General features: G+C 50.0%; 1 protein-coding gene across 16 annotated transcripts in view; it reads right to left on the bottom strand.

Moving 5' to 3' along the window:
* Window positions 1–13,440, bottom strand: part of SNX29 (sorting nexin 29) — a 566,403-nt gene that overhangs the window by 49,625 nt on the left and 503,338 nt on the right. For 15 of the 16 annotated variants that reach the window (XR_014254726.1, XR_014254727.1, XR_014254728.1 and 12 more), the window contains one exon: window positions 9,299–9,438. The exons of the other annotated variant lie outside the window; for it this stretch is intronic. Coding sequence is in view for 8 of the 15 variants with exons in the window: in XM_082429659.1 (XP_082285785.1) it covers window positions 9,299–9,438 (140 nt within the window). In the remaining 7 variants the exon portion in view is untranslated. The remainder of the gene's footprint in view (window positions 1–9,298; window positions 9,439–13,440) is intronic. 16 annotated transcript variants of the gene reach the window in all.

Below are 13,440 nucleotides of genomic sequence, written 5' to 3'. Positions count from 1 at the left end.
TTAAGGACTTTCTGTGCTTCCAAAACGTATTTCTTGGAATGCCACTCACAGCAGTATACTATGTACATAAACTTATTAGTATTTATTTTATTTGCAAGAATGATTCATTGTTTGCAGCAGACAGAGCCATGAACACACTACTTATGACATGGCATCAGCTAACGGCAAGACTAAGTAAGTAGATCATGACCGTTCCTCTTCAACGAGCTCCTGTCCTGGTTCCTGGAACCATCGACATTTGCCTTCAACTCCACGTGTGGCACTTCCTGCTCTTGCTTTTACCTCATCAGCATGGATTCCTTCAAACCAGGGATTGTTACACTTTAATTTTCACAGGAGAATGACAATACTTTTTCCTGATTTCCTGACTGATTTTCCTTGAGACCTGGAAAAACTTATGTTTCCTGAGAAACGCAGTCAGGAATTCACGGCTGATGCCAAGCCACAGGCTGCAATCCTAGGAGATGCTCACCTCTCTCTCCTGCCTCCAGGACCCCACAGAGCGTGGTTTCTACATCCAACGCCTCACGCTCACCTCGCCTGCTCCCAAACCAGTTTCCCCTCTGTCCCCTTTGCCCAGATATTTAGCCTCAAAATCTTGGCATCGTCTGGTTCAGGCCCTCCCACCCTTTCTCTCAACTCTTATGAAAGCACCCTGCCCCATCTCCCCACCACTCTCACTCCCCCCCTCCCAGCTGCCAGTGGGATCCTCCTAAAGCATGGACCTGAGCTCAGAGACCTGCGAGGGCTCCCTTCCCAGAGACCAAGATGGTACTGGTTTCCAAGACCTTCCACCCCCAGCTCCCAGCCCTGCTTTCCAGGGCGTCCTGGCCACAAGGGCAGCGCTTGCTCTCCGCTAGTGGAGGACAGAGGGCCCCCCGAGCTTTGCAGCTGTTCTGCATATCTGGACAGAACATCTCCCCCTTCATGCCTAACAAAATGGTGAGTATCAAATTGGTATGAGAGGGTAGGGGCTAGTGATATCTGTCAAAATTTAAACATGCACCTGCCCCGCTTCTAAAAATAAACTCTACAGACCTACCTGCCATACTATACATCTAGTACATCTATTTGAAACATCCCTGGCAATACTGTTTGAGGGAGAAAAATCTGGAAACCTCCTAAGTGTTCAGATGGAGCGACGGTGAAATAAATTATGAAACAGCCATTGCAGTGAGTACTCTGTAGCTTTCAAAGGGAATGAGCCAGCTTTATTAAATTAAAAAGGCAAACTACAGAGGGCTGGGTAGAGCCTGGCTTTGGCTTACATAAGTATTGACGATTTCTGCAAAGTTACATAAGAAACTTGACAGCGATCACAGGGGTGGGGGGCACGAAGCACAGCAGAGTGGGGTGTGATGTTTACTTCTCCTTCTTATATCTTTCTGTTGCGTTTCAGGTTTTTTTTTTTAATACCATGATTTTATCACTTCCTCCAAAACGTCTGCTCCCCATACTCTCCTTTTCCCGTGCTCCCTTTCTGCTGGTAAAAAATAGCTACGCACATACAGAGCTTACTACGTGCGAGGCGCTGCTCTACGAGCTTGACATACACGCGCTCGTGGAACCCTCTCGGCAGCCCCACGAAGGGGTGCTGGCAACATCTCCACTGCACAGAGGAAGACTCTGAGGCATGGCAGGGCTTAAGTTAGTTGATTGAGGCCACACAGCTAGTCCATAGCAGAGCTGGGCTACAAACAGGGCAGTATGACACCTGTCTAGGCACTCTGCAAATTCCTAGTGAATGAAAACAGGAATGAGGGAAAGAAATGCTGCCATGGAATAATAACATGACCCACACACCTGCTGACCCTGAGGGCTGGGGCGCTGTCATATGTGTAATAATACCCCCAGCAACCTCCCCGCTACCCCAGGGGCCTACATGGAGTAGGGGCTCAGGAGACATTTGTTGACTTGAATACAGGGCTGTCTGTATGGAATAACTTGGTGCATCTCTATATCTATATCTTGGTGCATCTCTATCCTGGTGTGTCAGGACCCCGGGTGTGTCATAATTCTCTTCTCTCACTCCCGACAGCCAGTCCTCAAATATGTCCAGGGTCCAATCACCCTGGCCAAGCCACCACCCTCCTCCTTCTGGACCCTACAAAAGCCTCCCCACCCAGCCCCACCTGATTCCATTCTCTACCCCACATCCAGAGTGAGGTTTTAAAAACATAAACCAGGTTATGCCACATTTCTGCTCCAAACCCTTCAGTTTGGAGTAAATCCCAAAGTCATTGTTATAGCCTCCGAGGCCCTATATGATACGGCCCTGGTGACGTTTCCAGCCTCATTCCTCTGTTCTCTCTGTTCTGGCCAAACTGGCCTTATCTGACACACCAAGCTTGCTCCTGCCTCAGGGCCTTTGCACTTACTGTTCCCTCTATCTGAACACCCTTCCCCCAGAAATTCACAAGTTCTTCCCTCAGAGAGGTCTTTCCCGACCATTTGGTGGAAACACTGCCCATGTGACTGTGACTCTCTAGCCTCTAACTATGCATTACTTTTCTTCAGAGACCTTCTTGTTTAGCAGTGTATTATATGTTTATTTGTCCATTTTCCATTTCCCCAACTCCATAAAGGTGGTTTATCCTCTTTTTTCTGTTTTGTTCTCTGTTACATCCCCAGTGCTTGTTGAGTCCTTAGTAGGTGCTCGATAAACACTGACTGGATGAAAGAGGTGTTTGCTGAACACAAGCCCCTTTGACAGAGGCTTTCCGTCTATCCGCTCAGCAGCGTTTCTGCCCTGGAGATGTTCCAGGCTCCCCCACTTTTTCTGGGACTTGTAAAAGCTGCACCATCGTCCTCTTCTCCCTCCTCTTTGTAGAGCTGATCTCTCCCCACTTCACCACCACACAGAAAAGAAATGGCAGGAGTAGAACATAATTACTGTGACCTGTGGGATGCATAGGGGGTAGGGAGGCCACCTCAGTATCAGAGAAGAGTAGCTGTCGCCCTGGTCATCTTCAGAAAGAGCGATTCATTCTGATCTCTGTGGGTGGGTGCCCTGAGGACGTGGAGGACCAGTACCCTGGGGACTGCACTTTCTCTGCATCCCTTAACACGGCCCCTGAAATGCCAGGCCAGCAGATGGAGGAGATTAAGTGCCATTTTACATATCATCTCTCCAGGCGACAAGGTGTCAGGTCTCCCTGGGGAGGGGCCTCCGGGTAACGAGCTTCTGAGGAGTGGGCGTCCTCCTGCAGGGGAGGCCTGGCCCCTAGAGGGGAGCGCTGCCATCTAGGCCCGGCTGAGCTCTTGGGCTCCCAGAAAAGCCAGAGCCTAGCTGTCACACCCAGTTTCCCTGGGGCAGGCCCTAAGTCACTCCATCTAGATGAGAGATCCCCACAGGGGAAGGAGGAAGGGAAAGACTGACTTTCAGAATAATTCATGTTATAAGTCAGCATTTCATGAGCACCTACTATGTGCCCTGTATCTCAGGAAAGCACAGTGGACTCTTGCCCTGGCCTGCCACTTACTCTCACAAGGACCTTAGGCAACCCACTTAAATTTCCTGGCACTCCAGTTTTTCACCTGTAGACACAGATCGATGGATGGATGGATGGATGGATGGATGGATGGATGGATGGATGAAGAGACAGATGGAGAAATATCTGTAGGGTTTTTGTGGGGCTTCTCTCCTGGTCTTTCTCACGAGTCTCGCTGTCAACAGCCACTGACACGGAGAAGCTGCTGTGTCCCGCTCTCACACAGAATCCTCACCTAACATCCCAGCAGAACAGTGATGTCAAATACTTATCTTCCCATTTTACACATAAGGAAACTAAGACTCAGAAAGGCTGGACCCTTGCCCGAGATCAGCCTCCTCCTTCGTGGCAGAGGTAGTGGGGAAGAGCACTGACTCCCAAATCCCCACGCATTCCATTTGGACACCAGGGGCCTCAGACTCATTTGCCCTCGAGGGCCAGGAAGCTGAGGTGCGTCAGCGAAGCAGGTCCAGGGGCAACGCGAGAGGGAGCAGCGGGAGAGGTGCCAGCCGGCGCACACTCCTCCCATCGACAGCCACTCACGTTGGTATTTTATTTTAAAACACAGCCCACACCTAACCAGTCTGCCAGTCTGGCCACACAACTGAGACTTTCTGAACAGGATCTGCACCCCTTTCTGGCTGCTGGACGTGGCAGACCACTTTGGAACCTGAAGGTGTGGATCAGCCACAAAAGCAACGTGAGTCTAGGGTCCTAGGAAGGAACCATGTGACTCCTGTGAGCGCCCCTGGCAAAGCAGCGTGTCCGCTCGGGTCCACGTGATCCTGGCGTTACCCAGGCTGAAGCGTCTCAACCCCACGCCAAAGCCCCACTCGCTGGGAGAACATGGCAGCTCCTATTTCAGCAAAAATATATTTAACAGCTTTGAGAGTAAATATGGCAGCAGATGGGGGTGGGGAGTGGGGAAAACATCGACCGTGTTTTCTGCTGAGCATCCGGTGGAGAATTTGTGCTGTGACCTACATTACTCTGGCTTCCACCCCCGGAACTTTTCCTCTCCCCTCACGGAACGGCAGAACACGATGCATTTCCCAAGGATGAATGACTCTGCAGAAAAACGTTTTAATAACGTGCTAAATGACAGCACCACAAATCACTTAAGTCTTCACCGATCTGCAGTCCAGTTCCGCAGAATGAATCCTTGGAATCCTGGTCTCCCTTCGATAATGCACCTTCAAAGGAGCACCTGACATTTCCCTAAGTAACTGCTCACATCTGCCATGTGTCACATCTTGGGGCTCGCCTTTCCCTCCAACATGCCAGGAGGATGCAAACAACACGGGGCCCCCAAAGGAAGAGGGCATTAGGGGGTGTTGTCTGCTCACTAGCTTGGGGGCAGGTTCTGGTCCCCACGTGGGCCAGACATACACAGGGTTCAAAATGGAAAAGAAATGGCCCACTTCCTACTGTCCTACTTTCTAATTCAGACTGCTGCTGGCATTAGCAAGGAAGGCAATGGGCGGCAGAGAGATCTGGAAACAAAAATTGAACCTGCTGATTCTTCAACTCTCAGATTTGTGCAGATGGCAGAATCCTTGGAAGTCATGCTGCCCCTTGCAGAACACAGTGAAATACTGACACACTAAAAAGGAAAGACGAAATGGAAAAGTGTGTGTAAAAGCAGGTGCCATGGAATACTGGATTCCAGGCTGCATGAGCCTGAAGGTTTTAAGGGAGTGTGAGCAATGCATCATGGGTACCTCACAGTCAAAGCCTACATTGCTGAGCAGCAGGTAAGAGCCAGCACCGGAAACTCAAGTGTCTCCTGGGGCCAGGCAGGTCATGCGAGTGACTATGGGAGAAAAACAGCCAAACACTAACAGCAGGTGGCAGGGAAGGCTCGGCTCAGTGTCCAGGAGGCAGCGGAGTGGCGGGCTCAGTGGGGAGAGGGCGGCACTGTCTGACTGTAGCCAAGTGTGGTCCAGGGGGAATGCGGGTGGGTATGTGTCTGCCCTGGCTGCCATAACAAAATACCACGGACCGGATGGCTTCAGCAGCAGACAGTTATTTCTCACAGCTCTGGAGGCTGGGAAGTCCATGATCAAGGTGCCAGCAGATTCAGTTCTGGGTGAAGGCTCTCCTCTTGGCTTGCAGATGGCTGCTTTTTCACTGTGACCTCATGTGGCAGAGGAGAGAACTCTGGTGTCTCTTCCTCTTCTTCTAAGGATACTAATCCCATCATGGGGACCCACCCTTATAACCTCATCTAACCCTAATCACCTCCCAAAGGCCCCACCTCCAAATGCCACCACAGTGGGGATTAGGACTTCAACATAGGAATTTGGGGGGCACAAACATTTAGTTCATAACAGGGTGTGACCAATTCTGAGTTTTCAAGAGAAGCCTTATATATGATTTTTTAAAAAATCTGATACCTTCTAAGTTTTTGATGTTGGCAACACTTTAATTAAGAAAAAGTAATAACATGGACCTAGAGATTACCCTATGAAGTGAATTAAGTCAGACAGCGAAAGACAAATATCATATGATATCACTTGCATGCAGAATCTAAAAAAATGATACAAATGAACTTATTTACAAAACAGAAACAGACTCACAGACATAGAAAACAAACTTATGGTTACCAAAGGGGAAAGGTGAAGTGGGGGATAAGTTAGGAGTCCGTGATTAACAGATACACACTACTATATATAAAATAGATATGAAAAAAAGAAAAAAAAAAAACCAAATAACAAAACCCCACCGGAATAGTCAAATAAAACAGGTTGGAGGGTCAGGCTCCCTCCACAGGCTGCGGGTTTGTCACCCATGTCCTCAAGCCATGGGCTCTGGCACCAAACAGCCCAGGCTCCCCCATGTGCTGGTAGGTAACCATGGGGTCACAAAGTAACCTCTCTGGCCTCATTTTCCTTGTCAGTATTAGGTGGAACCTTATGAAATTACCCTTTCACTGGCAACTTTGTAAGCCTCCATGTAATAAAATGAAGATAAGGTGTCCACCTAATTAACAGGCTCTCAGGAAGACTGGATGAGGTGAAACCTACAGCCAGAGCTTATAGTAAATGCTCAATAAGCCAGGGGAGGAAGCAGGGCAAGGCCATCCTTAGTCAACAAGTCCACTCATGTTCAGTCGCTGAAAGGGATGCTTAGGGCCCTGAATCAGCATTTGAAAGACCTGAGGAAATCTGTCAAGATCATAATAATCACGCTTTGGGGAGTTTATTTCCTTAGTTGAGAGAGATGTGTTTTTAAGTAGGAATCTCTCAGGGTGAGATTCCGAGCTGAGACACCGGACCTGCTGTTTTCTGGGGCTGCACAGACAGGAAGTTATCATTTGGAGGCTCACCAGCATGGACAAACCGGGCTGCAGCTCACCTTCCATCACCCCCAAATGAAACAATCTGCAAGCTCCTACCTGGAATCCCATCTCACTCAAAACAGACAAAGGAGGAGAGGGCAGCTAACCGTGGAACTGCAAGGAAAGCCGAAGGGCAAGCTGTTTAATTTCAACTGGGGTCGAGACCAATGTTGAGTCCGGAGTCTCGTGTCAATATTGTGTCCCTTGCCACAATCTCCTACCAAAATGCTTTGTGCTTTTTAAAGCCCATGAAATTGAACTTCACATTCTCTCTGCTAATTAGGCACAAAGCTTTCTCTCTCAGCTCTCATCAATGGCAACCAGAGTGGCTGGGACTGCACAACACGCCGAGACACTTGAGTTAAAGTGCAGTTGTCACAATTCGGCAGGCTCATGTTTGGTACACTCTCCACCAGAGCTGCCTGGATCCCCTGCCCTGGCAGTAGGGGCACCAGCTCTCCCGTACGAGGCAGGCTCTTCTTCTCACACGTGAGGTGGGCAGCCTTTCTTAGCATTGGGGTCTCAGGACCACCTCTTGGATTCAATTTTCATCAGGAAATTTGGCCAAAACACACCTGACTCAGTGAGAGGTTGATTTCCAACACTCATCACAGGCCAGGGGGCTGCCTTTAAAAGATGAAGGGGATCTCCTCTCATGAACTATAGTGGCATTTTCAAAACAGCAAGATCAAGGCCCTAGCATCACAAATAACTGAGTAAAAGAAAAATTCAGTTTTCCATATGGTATATTCTATTTGGGGGGGAAAAAGGCATCCTTTTATCACAGATAGCACAGTACAATTATATCTTCTCATAAAGGTCCTGAAACAATTAGAAAGACATAAGCAAGTGGCTTGGCTGCAATTTCAAAGCCCTAAGCAGGTAAGAGGGGCAGCCCTGCTGATGTCTGTCTGGTTGGAAGTTCAACTTGGAAATTCTGGAAAGTGTGATGCCAAAGGCACACCCTTTCCCCCACAGACAGACTCAGAAATAAGCCCCGGCTTGAGTCATAGCATCACCGTTAGGACAAAACAGATCCCCAAACCCTCAGCACGCCATTCTAAAGAGCTCTGGGGAAAGGAAACTCTTGCTTCATCCCAGCAAATCAGTGTTTTTCAAGTGACAAGTCCCAACCCACTTTCAGAGGCCCACAGGTTAGCTATACGGATTCTTATATCTATCGTTTCCGCTGTGATGATAACGTTTTAGAAATAATATACAGTTGACCCTTGGACAACATGGGTTTGAGTTACACAGGTCCACTTACACACAGATATTTTTCAGTAAATATATTGGAAGAATTTTTGGAGATTTGCAACAATTTGAAAAAAACTCGCAGAAAACTGCATAGCCTAGAAATATTGAAAAAATTAAGCAAAAGCTAAGTATATCATGAATGCATAAAATACAATGTAGAGATACAAATAACATACAAAATATATGTTAAGTGACTGCTTATGTTATTGGTAAGGTCAGCAGTAGGCTACAAGCATTTAAGTTTTGAGGGAGTCAAAAGTTATACACAGATTTTCGACTACATCGGGGGTTGGCACCTCTAACCCCTGTATTGTTCAAGGGTCGGGTGGAATTAATATTCTCTGGCATCTGAAGACTTTATAAAAACCAAGGATGCTTCATCATTTGGGTTCCCTGAATCCAAGGGTGTAAATGTCGTGGTGTGATGAGAGACTTATGAGAACAGAGGGGATTGATCAGTGATAAAGTAGTGACACCAGTGAGGCCCACCTGCCCCTAAGGTGAGGCCCAAACACATGTTTCCCAGCGACGTGACCCAAGGAAAGTCATGGTGGGGGAGGTGTGGTCAGCACGTGGACCACCGGCGCGGTACACGGCATGTGGCGAGCTCAGGAGAAGCTGCTGTACACCGTCGTGAGCAAAGATTTGGTTTCAGAAAAAGTAGCATTTGCTCTGTTAACTGCTGATTCTGAATTGCAATGATTTTGTAAGTGCTTAACATGTAAACTTCCTTTTCTTTTTTTTTTACTTTTATAAGACATATAAGAACAAGGAATTTATACCTAGTTTTAAGTTGGTTCATACTTAGGTCATATTAACATGAAAGTAATCTAAGTCGGCACCAGTGGGAATCTGCGAGAAGTTTCCTTGGGTTCACTGCCCACATGCTGAAGAAAGCCTGACAGAGACCACTTTAGCTCTGGAACACCTGTGAGCTGCAAGCTTTCCTTTGATCAAAATGTACCAAAGTATAAAACCACAGAGCCCTGCGTTTTTCGCAAGCCTCAAATCAACAATGCTCACTTGCGGGCTCATTCTCTCGTGAGCCCTTTAAACTCCCAGATGCCTTGACCCAAGTCTCCACATCAGCACCTCGCAGGCTCTGGGGCACAGCCGGGTCCTGGGGTGTCCAGGACGCAGACACATGCAACCGCAGGAGAGAGAAGGGAGGACGCGTGGGGCGGAGCACGTGAACGTGACCGGTACTCACATAAAGAAGGGCATCAGCTGGACCAGGGTCTCTTTCTGGGGGCTGGCGGCAAACTCGGGGACCACCTGGATGACTTTGTTCATGACGCTGCGCAGGTAGTTCTGGAGCTGCTTCCTGCGTTCCTCCACAAACTTGGCGTCCTGGGAAGACGGACAGACAGGTGTGCTCAGCTATGCTTTCCTCACCCGCCCGGAGACGGACGACCCGGAGAACACGTAACCATCAATCATCACCACCCAGAGCGAGTGCAAGTGGTGCCTCAGGCTTTACACGTGTGATCACGTTTAATAACGGGAGATGCTCGTGATAGTATTATTGTTAAGTGGGGGAAGGCAGGTCCATGAAACTTCCTACAGTGTGTTCCCACGAATGAATGAAATCTCAGCACCTGCAACGTGCTGAGTATGGTGCTGGGACCCGGGACAGACCATAAACACACAGGGTCACTGCTGTGGCCCTGGTGGAGGTCACGGGGCCAGTGGGGGAGACACCAATAAATCCAGTGACCACACAGGTCAGCATATAACTATTCATCACACTCAATGCCACCCTCCAGAGAGGATGCTTAATTTTGCCTTCATGGGAATCTTCTGAAATATGAATCAGTTACCACTATTTAAGAAAGATTTCATTAACAAACAAATTCCATTTTCTCTGAAAAACTAGGAGAGGTAGCAGCGTGGTCCCACCCCTAGAGCTGCTCCGGGCCGGGGCTGCTCGGTGCGCCCCGAGGCAGGCGCAGGGCCCCAGATCCGCGCTCAGGACCCTCCTGACTCACACCGCCACCCACCCCTGTGTCTGCCTGGCCCTCGTAGGCAGGGCTAGCTCCTAGGCATGTACTCCGGGCAGTCCCTCAGGGTCAGAACTCGACCTGTGTGGTGATCTGCTGTCCTCATGTTGAAACTCAGTAATTTTGGCACGAGGGACCTCACATCTGCCTGCTGCCCTGGGACCCACAGAGCCTGGAGCCTGTCCTGCCCATGCGCAGCTGCACTGGGGGCCTGGCTTAGAACCAGGAAACCAGGGCCGGTGTGGGGCAGGAACGGCTTTCTCTGAGGAAGTAATGCTCCTTCCAGACTGAAGGCGGAGTGGGGTGAACAGGGGAGAGCAGAGCGAGGGCGGCAGAAGGAACAGGGTCACTCAGCCTCACAGGGACACGAGAAGCCTCACACGACAAATGAGGAAACTGTGGCCCAGAGCGGGGCCGGGCCGCTAGCCCACGAGGCCCCAGCGACGCAGCAGTACAATCATCCCCCCCCTCCACCTCCCGCCAGCCTGGGGCTCGGGAACGGGGTGCAGAATGAGCCCATGTGCTCACAGACACCCGAGGACATGCCCGTCCCCGCAACGCCCTGCCAAGGGCCGGAGCACAGCAGGGAGATTCCCTCTTAAGTGTTGTCAGATTTAGCGAATAAAACGCCAGGATGACCCGTGAAATCTGAATTTCAGATAAACAATGAATTTTTCAGTATTCATAACTCCATATTCAAAAATTCATGACTCAATAATTTTTCAGGGTTCAAGTACGGCCTATACAATAAAACCTTTCCATGTAATGTTTGGGATACACTTATACTAAGAAATTATTCATTGTTTATCTGAAATTCCGATTTCACTGGGTGCCCTGTGTTTCATCTGGCGATCCTCCTCCGAGTACCGGGGGGAGGAAGGAACACAGAGCACCTGCTGATCCCCGGGGGCCACTTCAAGGTCACATCAAGGTCCTCTCACCCGGAACCACCCCCTGATGCACTGCCTCAGCCGGACATTTCTCCAGAGGGGGATGGCGCTCAAACACTGCTGCTGGCCGCTCCAACTTGACCACCAGCGCAGTCCCAGTCTGGGGCAGAAATCTCCTGCAGCTTGGTTGGAGGGGCGCTGAGTGCGGGGAGTGAAGGCACCAGGCTAGGAGAGCCGTGGGTCTTCAGCTGGAGCTCAGCCAGTCCGGCTCCGCTCACCCATCTGATACCAGAGTCCGCTCCACGGTCTCCAAGTTTCAACCCATCGTTAAGCAATTAGACGTGCCTCCTTGGGAAGGTGGTCAATATGCCAGGTTAGTGCCCAGAGGAGCTAATCAGGCCTGGTTTTCAATCTGCACAAGATACCCTCAAGGATGGCTTGAGAGGCTTTGCTGCAGGAAGGCAAGAAAGGGGCTAATCATCCCTGGAAGAACTCGTGGAGATTTCTCCTTTTTCGGGGGGAAGATGCTCAAAACACTGTAAGCACCAAGGGAAGGCTGGGGGTGGCTCCCTGTGCTGCTAGTGGGGCTGGGCTGGGCTGCGGGGCCCTAGGAAGCTGAGGATCCCCCAAAGTCAAGGTCAGAGGATCCTACCCAGGAGTCCAATCTGCCCAATTTCACTTGGGCCTCTTCTCGCCCAGGTCCCAGGGCCGACAGGGACTTGGCAGAAAGGTTATCATCACCCTGGAGGACTCACAAATCCTTCCCACGTACTGATTCCTCAAGCTAGGCAGTCCCTGGAAACCCCGGCCAGCTCCTGAGAAAACCCAACTTGGCAGTAATCTGAGTTTGACAGCCGAGCAATTTCTACCTGAGCTGTTCAGAACAAGCGATGGTATTTGTGGAGTCTTTACTCACGTTCTGCACTCAGCACTTTCCTAGCACCACATCTTTACAGCACAGCGGAGGCTCAGGGAGGGTAAGAAACTTGCCCTAGGGCTCAAGACCTGCAGGCGGCTGAGCAGGGTCCCAGGTCATCAATGGGTGAGCAGTCAGAGCTGCCCTCAATCCAGAAGACACTCTCCAATTTACGTAAGAAAAATCTACAGGTCCTCTAAACTGCAGGTGTCTCCCAGCCAAGATGCAGTTCACAGAACTTGCACCTGCCTGCCAGCTGTAGCAGAAGGAAGCGAGTCACTGCGGGGATGGGGGTGGTGGGGCGGGGGAGGGGGGGTTGCTGACGGCCAGCCTCTGCCTAGATGTCTTGCCTTTGGGGCTCAATCTGATCCTGGAGGTATGGACACCTCGAGTGGCCGCACACAACTTGGCAGGACGCAGTGGGGCTGGGAAGATCTCAGAACAACTCAAGGAAGCCTATATTCTTTCCCATTACTGTCATTTCATTTTTTACTATGAAAGTTTCAAATTAGGGCAAAAAGCAGAGCGAATGGTATAATGAACCCCCATGACCCTTTATCTAATAAAGTCTTAACCCTTTTCCACATTACGTCATTTTTACCTTTTTGCAAAGGTGTTTTAAAGTAAATTATACTCATCATGACATTTTACCCCTAAACACTTCAAGGTGTATTTCTAAAATACTAAGAACATTTTCCGATTGAACCACAATACCATGATCACCTCTAACAATATGAATGATAATTTGTTGGTGTTACCTCATACCTAGTCGGTATTTGAACGTTTGCATTTTCAAACGTGCCTACTGCTTCTGGGATTTTTTAAAAAGGGGCGGACTCCACCCCAGAATGAAGCTGGCAGTCCTCCAGCAGGTTGAACGCAGTCTCGTTCAGATCACATTCCCCCTCGGGGATCAGTTGCGTTCTGACCAAAAGGTGAAGATGGTGGTGCCTTTTTCACCACAAGCTGCTAACAGCCTGAATGGCCTAAAAACATTAAAACCAGGGTGTATCTGCCTCAGATCCGGGTTTCTGGCCTCCCTTGAGAAATGGCCCTCATTACTGGAAGCACAGGGCTACCATCCCACCCAGCCTCCTCCCCTCAGTCCCGTCCCCGGCCTGGCCTCTGTGGGACCCCGAATTTGTACCACTTGGATTGCCTGAGGCCCTACAGAACCATCCGAGAGCCGCCCTGTGAGACGATCACGTTCCAGGTGACCACGTTCCAGGGGACGTTCCCTCAGGCAGAAGAACGGCCTGCACTGCTATTGGCCAGCTCTACTGTCTGGCAGCTAAACCACGCAGAGCTGGGGTTTCTCACCTGTAAAATGGGGGTAAGGATGGTGCCTACGTCATTCCTGGTAACCGAGGCTACGCGCCCGGTAGCCCACATCGCCTGCCAGGCTCTGCGACAGAAGCTGATGATTCTGGATGTTCAGCCAGGAAGCCTTCCTCAGAGAGTTTCTATGTGTGCGGGGTGGGGACAGGCAGGCAGGCAGACAGACAGCGGGTAGCCAGGCAGGGGCAAGTGCTGGGATGTCGCCATC

Source organism: Balaenoptera physalus (assembly GCF_965194825.1).
Source record: "Balaenoptera physalus genome assembly, chromosome: 16".
In the NCBI taxonomy this organism is placed as follows: Eukaryota; Metazoa; Chordata; class Mammalia; order Artiodactyla; family Balaenopteridae; genus Balaenoptera; species Balaenoptera physalus.
The sequence above is the reverse complement of the archived record's forward strand: the minus strand, read 5'-3'. Positions and strand labels throughout refer to the sequence as shown.